General features: G+C 39.7%; 1 protein-coding gene across 1 annotated transcript; it reads left to right on the top strand.

Moving 5' to 3' along the window:
• Positions 1 to 13,045: 13,045 nt before the first annotated feature.
• PUB29 (plant U-box 29) lies at positions 13,046 to 14,749 on the top strand. The gene has a single exon (XM_089146820.1). It carries the CDS (start codon positions 13,198 to 13,200, stop codon positions 14,497 to 14,499), a length of 1,302 nt encoding a protein of 433 aa, XP_089002946.1. The 5' UTR covers positions 13,046 to 13,197; the 3' UTR covers positions 14,500 to 14,749.
• The last annotated feature ends 3,804 nt before the right edge of the window (positions 14,750 to 18,553 follow it).

Genomic DNA, 18,553 nt, shown 5'->3' with positions numbered 1-18,553 from the left:
ATCAGATCCAGAAAGTTAATCAATTATAGGTAAACTATCAAATAATATCAAAGCCAATACCAGAGGAAAGATGGACAATGATCAACTAAAAAAGAAGGAAGAAGAAAAAAAAAAAAAAAAAAAAAAAAAAAAAAGGCAAAACAAAACATATTTCTTTGGAGAGCGAAGTATGAAATATGTTTCAACAATTATGACAAAATACAACATTTCGTCCCCTAATTCTTGCTCATCTTCCAGATGCAACTTGCGATATTTAAAAAACAATGTATATTGGTTGAAGAAAATTAGTTATAGACTCGAGTTTATGTTAAAGGAAGATGCTTGGTGGACAAGTTGGTCTGGGTTGAAGTTTTGGGGAATATGTTCCGTGGTGAGGCTATCAACGTCCAACAGCCATTCTTATTGGATTTTATGGACGGTCTCAGATCCTGCTTTTGTCTCTACCTTGTTACGCTTCATGAACTTGTTGGGTTGGGTTTCCCCTCATGTGCAGGACTGCAGGACTGACCGGTCTGGTTAGTCAAACTGCTTCTCACACCTAAATTTAGAAATAAAAACATGCCATGACCGACCCTCGGCTAAGATTGTTTGCAGCATAAATACAATGTCAGAATAGATTTTACATTTATAAATGCACCAATGGAAACTTGGTTTTATGTTATAAGTTTTAACCAAACAAGGCATTGAAAACCAAGTAAGTGCATAACTAGGTTTCGTCGTCCTAATCAATTGGAGCAAGTCGCTTAACTAACACACCTGGGTAGCTTGGGACAAAGTGTACTGACTTATCCCTTGAAAGTAAAGATACGAAAATGGGAACAGGGACCCAGTGGTAATTATATTGCAAAATTTTCAGAGTTGTAATTATTCTTCCAACCAACTCATTGTTCATTGTTTCTTGTTTCCCCACAAGAGAAAGACAGATCGCTTATTAAAGTATGACTCCCATGTCTGTCTCGATCATAATTTATTTGATGATGGACGATGAGTTGACTATTTCCATTTTTACTTACTTTGTGGGATGGAAGAGGAGGGGGACACCAGTTTATGGTAGGACCCCTCATCATCTTGATGATCAAATATATCTAATCTCAGGTCAGGAGTATATATATACATATATGATGGTCAGTAGGGCCGTGGGAGTCATTAATTTCATGTGATCCACTGGCAGATCTAGTCAAAAGGCTTAAACCAAATCCTACAATTACACTTAATTTAAATAGTCAACCAGATCGATCGTGATTAGCTTTGACTAAATTGAAAAAACTGGATCAGGCCAATTAGAGCTAGCCACTTAAGTTTGGATTCGTCATGATTGATTAAATTGATCTTTTCGGTGGATTTATATCTTAATTCGTACAGGGTTACAGGGTTACAGGGAGGAGGCATCAGGCATGGGGTTCCACTCACTTAAATGTGTGAGTCAATTTTCAGCCTAAATACCTAATTGGTTGATTAAAGGAAGAAAGCTAGCTAGGTAGATGATGATGATGATGATGACGTCAAGTTCAAGTTCAAGTTCAAGTTCCATGGGTGAATTTATTCCTACTTAGATTTTAGGATTCAGACAGATTATTAATTTCCCCACCCATTTTGTTGACTTGAACCCATGTCCACTGAGAAGATGCCACCGGAGCAATTTGACTTCCATGTCCCAAGCACATCAGGTCAGGTGGAGATCGATAAGAGTGGCCGGTTTAGTTGATTTGCTAGAGAAGATCAAATTTCAAACTAGTAGAGTAGCGTGGAAGCTTTTATATAGTCAATGAAGTTGCAGACAGACTTCAATGGGAACTGCCGTTTTCTGGATCGATCATATGTTATTGTTACGGGATGAAATAGAAATTCTTTTGGGGGTGGGGGACACTGCCGCACTGCCACACTGCCACACTGGGGGAAGGGGAAGAAGGGGAAGAAGGGGAAGAAGGGGGAAAAGACGAAATTTATAGAAATTCATATCTCAAGTGGAGTAGTGTCTGTAGACTCTGTACTGTAGTAGTGTTGTTTCATTAGATAAAAAAATCTTTAATTTTACTGTCACTGACCACCGACAGCCACATGGTCGGTCACCTTGACGTGTCAGCCCGCATTCAGGGGATCCTAGATTTCCATGGGAGTTTCTATTTCAGAAGTTCAGTAGTACTGGACTACTAGTACCTAGGTCAAATTTTTGTTTTTTGGTTTTTTGGGTAAACTGCAGTAGGTCAGGTCAATCTTTTTAGTTTTGGTTTTATTTTTTTTTGCAGTAGGTCAATCTTGGATGGTACGTAACAGGCAAGCAAGCAGAAATCCTTCAATATCACGAAACCCATATGAGTATTCTTCAATCTTCATGGGGTGCCCATCTCTTCTCTTCTTCTATATTTTGTCATCACCAGTGAACTTTCTGACGCATGTCTTCCAACTTGACTCTAATAATTCAAACGAAAGCTCTTCATTCATCCAAAGACAAACATGCTTAGCTGGTTTAGAGAAAGCTTCATCGATAACGGACATCTCTATTTAATTATTGTCGATCCCTTTAGAATGCTTGAACTGTCAGTACTGCAAGCTACGTATTTACATTCGTTGATCATCAACACTTACAATATATATTACTGTAACGAATTGCTTCTCCAAGGTATCTACATGGCACTGTAACCAAGTCACGTTAATTATCAGATAATCGAGGTAAATTTGATACATTTATTAAAATAGTTAGTTTCCGTTTCCAAGTTTACATGCAGGCCAGGCCAGGCCCAGCCCAGGCAGGGTAAAGATTGATTGGGATTGGTGTCATTCATCTCTCTTTTCCAAGTTAGTTACTTGTAATTTTCATTATTCATTTTCAATGAAGAGTTTGTTGATAGGACATGAATTGAATCAGGTGTAACTTATATCATCAGATTCATCACATCACAGATCGATGGGCACTTCTTCCAACGAACCTCTCACCTATTTCCTTTCCTACGTGATGATGGTATAGCAAAACTTTACAAATCTATCAATCAGACATTACAGTTAATTTTAGAAAATATTTTAGCTGAATATATAGTCTTTCCTAGAACAGCAAATATCTTTGAATTACAAGGGATGAGAAGTGGGGCTCATGATCTCTGCTAAGATAAAGACTTTCAAGGATGAGAAGTGGGGGCTCATAAGACACTAGCTTCCTCCGTCAAACCATGTTGTTGTAGGGTTTCTTCCGTTCCCAAAATTTTCGGATTAGAGAAAAGCGTATATCACTATTTCGTTTTGAGAATTACTTTTTTCATTTTTTAGCAAATAGCAGAAATAGCTAGATTTTGAATTTGAATAGCTTTAATAAGTATATAATGCAATAAGTGAAATGCGCCAACTCCCAACAGACAAGATAGATAGATAGTTGTTAGTGCGACCATCCTTTTCTCATTTTTTTCTTTGATTGAGATGGAAACCCTATTCATGATCCGAATAATCTCACCCAAAACAGAAAAAGGGAAATCACCGTCAGTAGAACAATGCACACGAGATCGATCATTAGATGGATTAATGACCTAAATCAGTGGCACTCTCTCTCTCTCTCTCTCTATATGGATGTATGGATCTCTCAAGAAAAGGGAAGCCCATTATCTCTTCCTTTCTCTTGTCAGCAGTAGTCAATTTTTTCTAAATCACGAATTGATAAAAACAAGTATTCAAAGGAGGAGTGGGGACTTGAGAGTTGACATACTACCATCATCACCGAACCCGGAGAAAATGGTAAACTTAGTGTAATCAACTAAAACTGCAGAGCATAAGCACCAGACATTTGTCATAATTTAAGGGGAAAAGGCAAGTGAGAAAAAGGAAAGGATCGTATAATCCACCAAGCGAGTGATATATTCCAGATTTCTAATGAAGGGGGGTCACATCATATTCTCCAGTACCATATATAGGAAGCAAAACGAGATGAAAAAATTTCGGAAATTAATTAAATCACAAATTCTTTTATTTTCTTTTCTTTTTTTTTTTTAAGTGAAAAATTGCCTTGTATCATCTCTTCTCTATACAAAAGGTTCTAAACATTGAAGTCTTAGAGTCTGTGTCAAGCTACGAATCATCATCTCCCTCCCACGTTGTTTCACACCACGAAAAATAGGATCAGTTGAAGAAAAAGAAAGAAGAAAAAAAACACTCAATTGAAACCCCAATGACTGAACCACTGACCTCCTGAAATCACGAGGAGGCAAGGTTAATGAAAACCCAACTGCAGGTTTTAAACATAAGCTTTCTAATCAAGTTACATCGAAAGGAATGAAGACTTCATTTACATTAGCCGTACGTCAATCCTGCACGTCCTCATGAGAAGAAGAAAGAAAGAGAGGAAAGCCAAAAAGATCACCTCTGCTTGTTGAAATCGCTCTTCATAGCTAGCTGTACAACATCTATCTTTTATGGTGACGGCTCTCTATGTAAGCCAAAGTCGTTGTGGTTCTTTGAAGGAGCAGAAGGTGGGATCGGCACCGATCTCGGCAAGAACCCTAAGAAGTAACCTGATGACTTGGATTTGACCTCAAACACATGAATGCTTCTTGAGGCATGGCATTGTAGTCCAACGAAGAAGATGCATAAGAAGAACAAAGACAGCAGGAGAATTACAAGCCTGCTTGTATAGAGACCCATTGGCCCCCCAAAAATAAGAAAAATAAGAAGAAAAAAACACACACAATAGAAATGAGCTGGGCGGGGGGGATTGGGGATTAATACAGATGATGGAGATGGAAATAAGAGAAGCAGTGAATGGGAAAATAAGAGAGTTGAGAGAGGAGGTGGAAATGAAGGGTAATTGGAGGAGAGATTAATAAATAAGAAGATAGGAAAGATAGGGGATCCGTGAGGAATGCTTGTTCCAGATGTGAGCTAGTAAGGAGAAAACGATGGGGGAAGGATGGAAACATGGAGAAACAAATGCCGTGTGGCCCGTGTCAATGTCATATATGTGTTAAAACTACAAGGCGAGGCGAGGCGAGGCGAGGGAGGGTGTGCATGGAAAGCTGCGTACTGGCTAGCTAGGAGTGGGTTAGAATTAAGGTGTTTGTTTAGTTAGATACATGGAATGGAATGTAGCCGTTCGAGGCCTTTGGGAAGCTGGAGACAGCCCAGCTCTGAGAGCTTTGAGAGGTTCTATATATATTATATAGAGAGAGAGAGAGAGAGAGAGATGATTGTATGAATCAATTAAGTTCATGTTCAAAGTTCAAATTAAGGGTATAATCGAGGATTCATGAAACAGCAGGAGACTGATACATATATATTATAAATATTAAATACTAAGATGAAACGGAATTAATGGAATGAAAAGAGAAGAGTGGGGTAGTACTACTAGTACCGAGAAAGGAGGAGGAAGAAAAAGAGGTATTATATATATAAATAAATATGTGATGTGAACCTCCCTTCCTCTCCTCACCCGTGGCTGTGAGTGGAGTCTGTGACAGTGTGACCTGTGAGCGAGGCATGGGGGGTTGGAGCCTTGGAGGGATCCGATATATCCATAGGAGAGAAAAGGGAACAGAATAGGAGCTAGGAAGGATTGATTGGTTGTCGATCGTCTCCCGTCCTTACTCTTCAGGTTAGGTTAGGTGACTGTCTGGAGTGGACCCACTGGTATGTCTTCTACCTGTGGCGTACTATGCAAATTTACATACATGTATCTCCTTCTCTTCTCTGCTCTTCAAGTCCCACACTCGCACCATGGAGAAAGATAAACCCCCTTTTCTCTGAATCCGGATCATCACCCTCGACGGGTACTCCCCGACGGGTTTTCCACCACAAAAAAGGTAGGCCCCACCACTGAAAATGTAAAAAAAAAAAAAAAAACCCTCCCATCACCACCCTGGCCTCCCCTGTATTTGGTGGTTTTAAGCGAGTCGCGGATCCGGACTCCTTTTCTCTCCCGGTCGGTCTGTCTGTTTGTTTGTGTGTGTCAAACGTACACACGGGGACAGACACATATGATGGAAACTGGAGAGGTGGAGCTGCTGGAGCAAGCAGAGCAGTTAGCCTAGGCCCTAGGATATAGCTTTTTTGGTAGATAGTTACTTCACTAAGAGGTTAAGGACAAAAGTAATTTCTTTCTTTGCCCCTGTTTGTGCAGGTGGAGCATCTGACATAAATAATATATACATACTGATACATAAAGTGCTGCTTCTGCTTGTACACAGAAAGGGAGGGAGGGAGGGAGGGATCAGGGTCCAGGGACGTGGGCTTAATGGCTTTGCAAATTGCAACCGAACAGGTAAGTCATGCCCATGCATGCAGTCTATAAATAAATGGTATGTCTTTAGCTTTCGCGTCTGTTCGTTTTCCGTAGACATATATCTCATACGTATGACTGAAAGATGCATGTATGTTAGATGGTTGAATTCATGGACGAGTCTTTATCCACGGGGTTAATTATATGTTGAATCTCTAGTGTAGCAGTACTCCCCTCATGAGTCATGAGTCTCATGAGTCTCATGAGTTTCATGACCCACCCCCAACAAATCAAAAGATTCTGTGGTACATGGCGATTGCCCAAGTCATAAAGAAGAGCTGCATGCCATGTCTAAGGTAGCCAGCAATTGTATATATATTTACTTTCCATTGAATATATCCCAATCAATCAGGAAGAGCTGTTTCACCCTAATGCCTGCCTGCCTGGATTGGCTTCCGCGTAATACAAGCTATGCTAGGCAGGGAGGGAGGGAGGGAGGGACCCGTAGTGTACGTTTTGGATAAGAGATGAGCTGTCATCTGTCCACAATGCATTAACACTTTAAAGGTGTAACCGTGTAAGTAATGTAATGCACGTCCAGTACTGTTTGACCAGACCATTTTCTGGCTCTCTCTCTCCCTTTTTCTGGAATATATTCTCATATAGTCATATATATATATATATATACTATTTCTACTTTCTCCAAGCGTCAGTTAGGAATTAGGATAGCCTGTAGGGTTGTCTCTGTTTTTTATGCCCGGGTTCATGCCCTCCTCATATTTATTTTTAAGTAAAATTAGAAATAGATAAACATATAGAACTGGTGAGTACTGGTGAGGTAGCGGGGAATGAATGGAGGGAGAGGACAGAGTTGTACTGTATGATATCCCATCAGAAGTTCGATCAGCTTCAAGCCTTCTGTTTTTGGTCAGTACGTAAAACCATCTGCATATGCCATAATTAATTAAATTCAGCAATTAAGTTCCCAACCTTAACCTTGGGTTGGATGGGTGGGTCTTCAATTGGTGCCAACGTTTCCCCCGGCCTATATTTATGCATCAAAATGCTGAAAATTAATTAATATGAACAACAGATCGAGGAGGCCCACATACCCATTGTAATTATTTAACGGATGGAAGCAATTCAACAGGTTAAAAATTGGGTAATCTCCAACTCCAACTCCAACTCCAAGGTTAGGCTAAAAATTGGGTAATCTCCAACTCCAACTCCAACTCCAAGGTTAGGCCATCAGACACAGATGACCAAAATCAAGATGGAAATTAATATTAATTGCAAAACAATAATAAGGTTCGGACTTAACTGATGAGTGCTTTTGGGCCTGGATATATTAACTATTAAGTAAGTCGATCTTGAGCCTAGCAAGTCTCATTCCCGGCAAAGATTTCCAAGCTTAATTGGATAATGGAGTAGAGATACTTCTAATTAAAATAGATTAATGCATTTACATACATCTACTTCACATGATGATCATGGAATATTAAAAAGAGATTTTTACCGGTAGCTCCTTTCTAGTGAGTGAGGCTGAAATCCAGCGGCGCACACACACTGAAAAACGATTTCACATTTAACCCCAGGAACGTACAATGAATCCTCATCTTTAATTGTTAAGAAAATCATACCTTATTGCAGCGAAAATATTTAAGAAATAAATTAAAGAATATGACACAATATTTTTATTTGGTTCAGTCATGTAAACCTACATTCAAGAATATGACAAACAGTATTACACTATCAAATATCAAAGAAAAGATTACAAATCTAGTTGCTACTCAACACAAACTCACGAGACATGGACCAAGAAAGAGATTAACCAAATCAGAACAACCACACATGATAATCGCATAATCACAATCTCTTCTTCAAGGCAAAACCGAGACCACCAATACCAGAAACTCATCCACGCCTTAGAAGTACCATAGCTTCACCAACACCATACTCAAACACCTCACGAAGTAGCAGCAGCAACCAAGCATCTCCAGCAGAGCTCCACAGCACAAGCTCACGCACCGCAGAGAGAACACGAGAGAAAGAAATGGAAGATATGAAACCCTAAGGCCTTTAAGAGATATATATACAAACCACAGAAAAGACCTAAATAACTTCACATATAAATACATAAGACCTACATATCCCATACAAATGTGAAATGACCCTAAAGCCCCTAACACGTAAGAACATTGATCTAGGATCCAAATAACAATTTTGAAGACCACGAACAATGAATCCTCATCGAAAACCATCGCATTTCAACTCACTTTCCTTCTTATTCACAGTGTGGATTCTCAATCAAATGACACCGATTCACAGTGCGGATTTCCCGTGCGACTAATTAACCCTCATTTTCTTAGCAATGAGATCGTCCATGATCATCTTCCTCTTGAATGACCCAACTGGGTTAACTGGTGGTCCAACAACTGTTCTTTCACCTTCATAAACTTGATAAATAATCGAACCATGGAAAATTATCAGTGAAGAAACAAGGGTTTGGGGATTCGACATGTCTGTAAAAGGAAACTTGTCATCTAGGGTTTTTGGCTGAGGTGAGTGATTTCTGGTAGGCAAGATGAAGGAAGGAAATGGGTGAAAGGTAGAGTGTGATCAGTGACAATTAGGGGGGGGGGGTAATTTGGTCATATGACTTTGTATAAAAGCATTATGGTCATTCTTTAACTATTTGAAATTCAAATTTAGTTAGTAGAATAAAGGCCAATCTGTTAAGTGTGATGAGATCCTTGAGGAGTAGCGGACTATAAATATATCATAAGGGTACCAACCAGAAAGAAATAGCATATATAGTTGGTTGGATAGCGCTTGAACACCATCAATGCACAACGATGAGATGAAGTATTCACAAAGCATCAATGCAACCCAAATACCGCACGATTGATGAAACTTAATTCCATCAGTTAGTTTGATCAATCACCACCTCATCATTAATGCTCTATATTAAAACTAAACTCCCTTAATTTACAGTCTTAAAAGCTCATGTAATCTCCCTTAATTTATAGTCTTAAAAGCTCATGAAGTATATATATATATATATATAGTCAAATATTTGAGTGGAAATCATTAGAAAGAAAAAAAAATAAAAAAAATTGGATATATAGGATGAATTGATCTTCTCAAACTTCAAACAACCGTGCCTGATTTTAATTTGATTCCTAGCAATGAATAATTAATTATGTAGCTAGGCAGGGTGGTTTGTTGTTCAGGGCCCTCTGGCCCTGCTTGTATGTATATATATACCACCAAACCCTAGCTAAAAATAATAAAACAGTAGAGGTTTTCGTTTTGACTTGTGGATTGTGGTCGATCGATCATAGTCCCAAGCTGTCTCGATCTGCTCTAATTAAACGACTAAAACGGGTGAGTTGTTTGACCGAGAAACAATGAGAAGAAAATTAGAGAGCATATGTGGAATTGTGGATCTCACTACTGGAATTAAAGCAATAAGCAAGTCGGACACGGATCCAAATCTACGCACCCTTCTTCACGTTGGAGTTGAAATGAATGTATAGGAAAGAAGGACAAGGTTGGTGGTCGATCCATCCTTTGTCTCTGTCTCTTCTTCTGATGACTATAGGACTCTATATATATATATATACATGTCTATGTGCGGGCGGGCGGGCCTAAGGTTAGGTCTGTCCTTGCGTTTGTGTTTGAACTTTGAAATTTAAATTAATCTGAAAGCGATTGCGTTGATATATCGCTACATCTGTGGGTTTGCGTGGACCGTGGACTTACTGACTGGTATCAATTCAGTCTTAATAAATTTGTGAATGATGAAGAAGAAAGCATCATTTTCTACTCATGGCTGGGGCCTGGGGGCCTGGGGGGCCGGGGATGTAAATTTCAAACTTACGTAAAGTCTAAGTTGGGTGTTTGCGTCTCACTCTCACTCTCACTCTCATGATCATAATTCATACTTCCGTCGTCGCGGCCCACGCCCTCCATGAATCCATGACGGTGACCCCACAACCAAAAACGTCTCCTCTCCATATTATGCATATATATATATATATATGCCAAACCAGGCTCTTCGATCTTAAATCTGGCCAACCAAACAGCCTAACTCCTCCTTTCCACCAAAATAAAAAAAAAATTTTTAAAAAAATGAAAAATTAGCTCCTCCTTCCTCACGGTGGTCTGTGGTGTATGTCACCGTCGACCATTGGCGTATAAGTGACTCTGTTGATTTATATTTGGAACTAATTAACTTTTGATCATTACTAATTTCTTAGTTAAAGGCTAGTTAGTCAAAGTTTGAGTGCACTTTAAAACTAAAACCCGAAACCGGACCCATTTCCGTTTTTTTTTTCTTTCCCACCGAGCTGGACCTGGACGGAGCAACAAAACGCACCGACCAAAACCATCTAAAAAATTTAATTAATTCTACTTGTTAATTAAGTTAAGAATTAGAGAATATTTGGACGGCTTTTTTTTCCTTTTATGCCGGCGGAAAGTTGACCGGTTCTTTCATTTAGGCCTTACTTAATTAATTAATTAATTAGATGATGAGGAGGAAGTCGTGGATTTGGAAGTATCTGTCGTCACGTATGTATGTACAATTTACTCTCTCTGTCTGTCTGGCTTTTGATGGTCAAACTAATCCTCCAAGACTCCCAAGTCCAGGACCCCACATTTGGTAATGTTTGTTTGTTTGTTACTTTGTTTGGTCAATTTTATCTACTTAATTAATTAATTAATTAGTTAGGTACATCCTAATATTTGGGTTTTTCGTTTCTTTTATGCCGGCGCTTGTTGACTGGTTATTCTTTGACCGAGTAGTGAGGGAGCCGTGGAAGTTAGGAAAATACAATACAAGGCTGAAGGCTGAAGGCTTCACTCAGTCAGGTAGGTAGTTGTAGTATCACGTAATTATTATTTTTTTTTTTTTTACAAATGCGCTTTTTTAAATATGGGGATAGGGATATTACATTTGCCGCCGGTAGAAGTTGAACCCATGACCTCTTCACTTAGAAGCAGGTTACTAACCATCCTACTACTCCTCCATTTGCACACAATTCTTTTTTCTCATGTCAATCATGCACTCATGTGTGTGTGGATTTCATCACTGACTCTTTTGTAGGCTAATTGTGTGCGGAAAAATGCTTGCTTATTCAACCTTGAATTAGGATCAAAACTCTTGTTAATGGGTCAATGGTTTGAGGCATCGTTCTTCGATTGATTTTTCTTTTCTGGTAACGAGATGATTCGTCGATCGATTAATACTTAGGACAGTTTAATTTAATCCTAGTATCCATATAATCTTGTGTTTATATTAGACTAGATATTTGCTACATTGATCAAAAAAATTAGATTAGATATTATTTAAAACTAGATTTTTATAGTGTGGTTATTTTTATTTTTTGTCTTTTCTTCAGAAGAAAATTTGTATTAGACCCTTTAGAACAAGACTTAGAGGTATTAAAACCAAATATAACAGAAAGAGAAATTTCTAGAATCTCTACAAAATGGTCTACAAATGTATTAATTGACCCACTAGTACAAATAAAATAAATCAACCGAAACTAAACTAGTCTAATGACTAAGAGAGCCCATTAAGAGCATGAATTGCAACCGTATAGAACAAATGTTGAATATCTCAAACATGAAATCATGTTGTCTCGGCCTCTAAATTTGGACAAAGAATCCCATGGTGCATTACAATGAATCTAAATTTATATATAATAAACATACTTCATTCTTCTAAGTGCTAAAATATACTTCTTTCCAACGTTTTCTTCTTATATTTATCATATAGATATTAATAATCTATTAAAAGTGGTTAATTCATGTTTTTTGGAATGAAAATATATGAATTATTCTTGCTTGCTACCTTTTTCTGTTTTTTGGGTGAACATTCTTGCTTGCTAGCTAGTTGCTACTTTTGATTTTCAACTAATTGAGTACACGCCGAAAGTAGTGCCATTTCTACTCTAATCTTTGACTTTCTCTCCCAAATCAAAAAGGAGAAAAAGGTAAATTGACTCACATCTTTCTCTCTTTCTCTCCTTCTCTCTTTTGGATAGGGTAGGGTCCTCTACTCCTCTCATAGGGTATGATGCGATCAACCAGCCAACGAAGACAAGCGACGATCAACCAACCTCACGCCCCATAAGGATTGAGGATTAATAAGGAGAGACGAGTCCCTCTCTCTCTCTTTCTCTCTCTCTCCCTCTCTCCCACTCTCCCACTACCCCTAAAATGAAAATCAGAAAATCTGTGAAATGCACACGAAGAGGTGAGAGATGCACGTACAGACGCACGCTCGTGCCTAAAGTTCCAAAAGTGGAGTCGAACGGTCTTGGTTGGTTGGAGAGAGGAGAGAGAAAGAGAGAGAAAGAGAGAGAAAGAAAGAGAAAGAAAGAAAAAGAGAGAAAAAGAGAGAAAAAGAGAGAGAAGAGAGGCCCCCACCACTCCACGTTTCCTTGTGACTTTATTACATTCCGTTTGTTTCTTTTTTTCCCTTTTGTTGCTTTAATTTCCTTCCACCCCCTGAAATTAGTATTAAAATAGTGGGCGAGTGACCGAAGCAAACAAACACATTGTTGACCAAAGACCCTTTCAAAACCAAATTTGAGTGTCGAAATACAACTTTGCCCTCACAGTCCACATGACATAACCGCAAGCAGAGCAGATCTAGATTCCTAATGTCTCCCTAATCTCCTTAATTTTTCTCACTGACGTCATTCGCTTTGACCGTCTTATCGCATCGCATCGGCTCCCCTCCCAACCCCAAAGATTGCATTTTCTTTTTTTAATTTTTATGTTTTTTGGATCTTGTCTACTCTTCTCTAGTTCTCTTCCATCTTTGCTTCTCTCCTCTTCAAAACCCATCCAGCTTTGCTTCTCTCCCCCCTCCCATCTCTCTTTCTCTCTCTCTCTCTCTCTCTCTCTCTCTCTCTCTCTCTGTGGTTCCAACTGCATCTTCCAAGCAACTTCTTCAGTTCTCTGTTCCAGCTGTGCTCTCCCCTGGGGATATGAGATTGGAAGAAAAGAAGATGGTGGTGAAGAACGATCTCTACATCACGGTGCCCAGTTTCTTCAAATGTCCAATCTCCCTGGACGTGATGAAATCCCCCGTCAGTCTGTGCACGGGCGTTACCTATGATCGCTCCAGCATCCAAAAGTGGCTCGACAGCGGTAACAACACCTGCCCAGCCACCATGCAGCCTTTACCCACCAAGGATTTCGTCCCCAACCACACCCTCCACCGCCTCATCCAGATCTGGTCCGATTCCCTTACCCCTTCCCCTTCTTCTTCTTCTTCTTCTTCTTCTTCTTCTTCTTCCGTCCTCTCTCGTGACCAAGCCCAAGCCCAAGCCTTGATCAACGCCATACATCACCGCCAAAGAGACCGAGACACCACCGTGAAATTTTCTTCATCTTTGTCCAAGATCATCGATTTCGCCCGTGAGTCTGACCATAACCGCAAGTTCCTCGCTGAGACCGACGATATTGTCTCCACCATCGTTGCCCTTCTGGGCAATGACGAAGAAACTGACATCTTAGAACAGGCAATTACGCTTTTGGACCTGATTCTCATGGATTACGGTGACAAGGAGCAGCTCATGAGATATATCTTAAAGGGCGATCGTGATTTCATGTCTTCCATTCTTCTAGTCCTGCAAAACGGAAAACTGGATTCTAGGATCGCTTCCGCTCGGATTTTGGAATCCATCGCTGTGGCCCCCGAATCCAAGCTTCTAATCGCCGAGAAGGAAGGCGTCTTAACGGAACTGTTGCGTTTGTTGAGCCCCGTGGTGACGGATGAATCTACCGCTGCAGCAGCCATCGATGCCGGATTATCTTGCTTAATTGCGATATCCATGCCGAGGCGAATCCGATTAAAAATCGTGAAACTAGGAGCTGTCGAGTTGTTCGCTAAATTGCTCCAACGGCCAGATTCGGGAGCTTCCATCATCGAGAAGGTTTTGAAGTTGTTAGAGATGGTGTCCACCTGCCCGGCGGGTCGCACGGCCATATGTGATGATCCAGGCTGCGTGGCTGCCATAGTACAGAAAATGCTCAAAGTATCAAAGAAGGCAACAGAGCATGCCGTGGTGATACTGTGGAGCGTGTGTCATTTGTTCACAGACCAGAATGCCCAGGAGACCGTTACCAAAGCCAACGGCTTGACCAAGATATTGCTTTTGATGCAGAGTAATTGTTCGCCGTCCGTCCGGCAGATGTCCGGCGACCTCCTTAAGATCTTCCGTGTTAACTCCAAATCTTGTCTTTCTGGTTATGATACTAAAACCACCCATATCATGCCTTTTTGACTATTCTTCTTCTTGTTCGCTCGTTAGAACACTAATTACTGGGAAAGAAGTAACCCAAAAAAAAAAATACTGGGAAAGAAAGGAATAGAAAAATCCCAAAAACGATAGACTGTTGTAAATGAAGAAAATTTTTGTTAACGAAAGTGAAGTATAAAGAGAAAACCCAATTCAATTTTGTTTTTCTCTGTGCATTTTATCTTTTTCGATCTGTTTCTTGTGTTCAACAAACGCTGTACAGCTAACACATAATACAATTTTGATTTTTTTTGACAGTCGTGTGGAGCTTAAATCTCGTAACTTATTTCTAAGTGTCTAAGCTTATGATCCGGACGCTTAAATTATCTTTGAGGTTTACAGAATAGAGAAATGGTTGTTCAGTATCAGCTCTGAGAGGAAAAAATGGGCCTAAATTTTATTAACTTTGAGTGATTTTCATTAAAATTGGGATCGGAAAAACGTAAAGGAGGAGGGGATGCAAACTGGGTTTGCTCAAGTTTCATAGTTTCAGAGGTCCCAGGCATCTGATGAAATAAACTTCTTTCTAGTTAAGGAGGATGGTGGTAGGGGAAAGAAACAAGATGGAATTTCTGGGTGAAAGATGACGACTATACGTACGGTAGTGGGGAGGTATACGAATACGAAGCTTCGGAAGGAATTCCGGGTGAAAAGTTTGATGTGGTGGTGGTGGTGGTGGTGGTGGGGAAGATACAATATGGAATTCAAGATACGAAGCTCCCCATTAAAACTAATTAATGGAGTGGAGTGTCTGAAGAGACAAATTACCCGCAATTGCAGAAACGGTTTGCTGACGCTGATTTTGCTTTTTGTCCTGAAATTTGTCGCTCGCCTCGGTCCTTTGATGAACAATGAATCTATGATGTAGGTGGGAACAGGGAAGGCGAGAGTGAGGACTACTAATGGGAATTATAGAAAGAAGAAAGATTTTGACTTATGGGGATTCCAAAGGGGACGGGTAAAGGAAAGCAAAAGACATTATCATGATATTTGCATTTCTTTTTCACTCTTTCTTTCTTTCTTTCCCTGTTATGGCCATGTCATGGGCATTATTAATTAGTTCAGCAAGTCCAGAAAGATATTACGGAGATTGGATCGCTGGAAGGGCAAGCTTAGTGTGAAAGCGGTGGAAGACACAAAAATCCAGGATATAGTTTGATTCCCATAATTCATTAAATTATTTCAATATGTAAATATTTACTAGTAAATAAATTCAGTAAGTGACCCGGAAACAGGGTCACAAGTCATTCCCCATTGGTCCAGGAATCGGAATTTTTTTAGTTTTGGGTATCCATTCCTGAGTCCTAATTCCACTCAGTACAACTTGTCAAGACCCTAACATTGTTTACTATTTGTTTTTATTTCTTTCTTGATTCTAATATGTGTAACTTTCTTTAATTTCTGCATGACTTCTTCCTTTATAGGGGCTCAAAAATTATAATCTAAAGTGGAAGGTATGAAATGGGTTCCCTAAGCACTCAAAACCCAAAAGATTTAGAGTCAGTCGTCATCTTCTCTCTTCTGGTCCCTCTCTTAGTATATTCTCTTTCTTTCTCAGTAACTGCTGAGTGAGTTAACTGAAAGAAATGGTGATGGAATCCATGTACCTGACCTACGAGGATGGAGCCCATGTCATGTCTCAGGTCTTCTCCATGATGAATTTGATGGCATGGACAATATTATGAAAGCAGCTAAGGATGATTGGATACTTTTGTTAACGCATGGAGTGAGCAGTGGCTGAACCCTGAAGACAGTTTCAGAATCATGTACGCATAATTAGAAGCAGCTAGCCCAGAACTTAGAGTAACAAGCTAGCTTACAATATTATCATCAACTACTCTTAACAATTTCCAGTAATACAAACCAGCTGCTGCCTTGGAGCGCGCTCCACGCACTTGTGGGTACGTTTTGAATGAATCTCAATCACTTGACCTCCTCATGCATGCATACGTTAACGAATGATGTCTCTTTCAAGTTTCAGGTTCCAAAAAACTCTTTTGCTTTCCTCCATATTCCTCAAAAGAGCGAAGCTGGCTGGGCTTATTCAGTTATTCTCCACTCCACTGGATTAGTATCTTATTATTTTTAATTTCCCTTTCCCATTTCCATTCCCATTCCGCCGGTTAAATCAGTCTTCCCTTGGACCTATAATTTGCTTCCTCATTACCTCACCATTAATACATCATTGAGCTTCTTTCTGCTCAGAACCCAAGGTTCCTTCTTTAACTTAACTTTCATAAGTAACAGGAAGAAGATGAAGAAGAAAAAGAAAGGTTCAGTCAACCCAACTGTTCATCTTCCGGCTTTCAGGTTCAACACAAACAACTATATATGTCGAAAATAAAAATTATATATATATATTAAGAGCGTGCATGGTGTAACTTCAATGGATAGGCTAAGGGCTATGAAATGGAACTCCGCGCGAATATCCAACCACATATTCTTATTTATTGCTGAGAGAGATCGAAATAATTTGCTTTTAGAAACAGTAAAGCCGATCATGGCTTGTTTGGCATGCACTCTCGGAAAAAAAGATTCTGGGTCCAAAATTCATTATTCATATGAAGCATTAAAATAGAGAATAATTGGTTTCTAGAAGCTATTCGGAGGATACATATATCAAACATACATGCTTCATGGTAATTCCATATCTTAATTTATAGTTCGAGATGGATCGATCAAGTATATATGCATGGGGTTTTTCAGAAAAAAGATGTACTGTTCGTCTCTATGATGAGAAATTACTGTGAATATATAATCTCATCAACGAATTGAAGAACGCTCACATCTGTAACCAGAGACGAAACAAGGAGCAAAATAAAGGTAACAAAAAACTTAACAAAACAAAACCAACCTGTAGGCTGTAGCCCCATTAATTTAAAAAATAGAAAAGATGGGCAAGCAGTATTCAATTCCTGGTGATGTAATCTCTGATGGGTCGGTCGGATGAGGAGCTAGCCAGCTGGCTAGGGTTAGACTTTGGTGGTCCTGCCTGCGGTGCGAACACACGCCATATATGATATATCCTTTGTTCCTTTGATAATTGTCATTGGCATCATGTTGAGCATAACTATTATCCACCAACGAGGAGAATCCATATGATGTGAGTGAGTGAGGGAGGGCCGGGGGTCCCTACTCCCTAGCTAGCTTTTCCCTCGCTCGATCTACTCAATTTTTTGGGATTTTGGTTGGAGAGATGCTCTTCTGTCTCACACTGCGAAGATCTCCACCCAAGGAACAAGTGAACAACAACATCATACTATATATCATATCATGGGATGTCACTGAAAAATGGCAAACCCATCAAGCTGAAATCATCCTGAGAGTCGCAATCAAATTAATGTCGCCTTCCGTTCCGTTGTGCCGACTGCCGAAAACCTCCCCCCAAAAAATATGGATGTAACGGTACCAATCAAGCTTAACATTAATTAAAATGTCAAAACAGAGAGAATAATACCTCCCCACCAACCCACCCAACCAGTGTCCCAATTGGATGGTGATTTATGACGTTCTGGCTTTCAGTTATATATTTCATTACATTACGTTACATTACATTACATTACATTACTTTACTGCAAGAGATAAGTAAGTGACAACAACACTACTTACTGCTGCTACCTCTAAAGCCTATTCCTATTCCATCTTCATCACATCACATCACATCGATGTTGGGAAGACATGCCTATGCGCAGTCTTTATCAGATCGATCCAAAACTAGATTAGTGCTCCTTGCTTGCGACACATCAAACTGTGAGGGCCGGATAGGGACCATACGGCTTCTCAGATCGGATTTTGTTTTTGCTGTTACCTTACCCTTGAAACTTGAAAGGATATATCTGTTTGCATGTCTTAATTCCTTCCTCAAGAGCCACCTTCATGTTTTAATTCCACAGAGCTAGCAGTGACACTGGTACTAGTATATATAAGGACGTCAGACAACTACAGTGCAGCTGCCGCCAGCTACCTACATACGACAGATCTCTCTCAACTGTAGAAGTAGAATCAACCAGTGTCTCATTCCAAATCAGACCTTATTAGC

The sequence above is a fragment of the Hakea prostrata genome, chromosome 1 (genome assembly GCF_041222555.1).
Source record: "Hakea prostrata isolate BN-2017 chromosome 1, UWA_Hpros_2, whole genome shotgun sequence".
NCBI lineage: Eukaryota > Viridiplantae > Streptophyta > Magnoliopsida > Proteales > Proteaceae > Hakea > Hakea prostrata.
The sequence above is the reverse complement of the archived record's forward strand: the minus strand, read 5'-3'. Positions and strand labels throughout refer to the sequence as shown.

Coding starts and splice junctions, on each gene's coding strand:
- PUB29 (XM_089146820.1), top strand. CDS start 13,198: ATGAGATTGGAAGAAAAGAAGATGGTGGTGAAGAACGATCTCTACATC.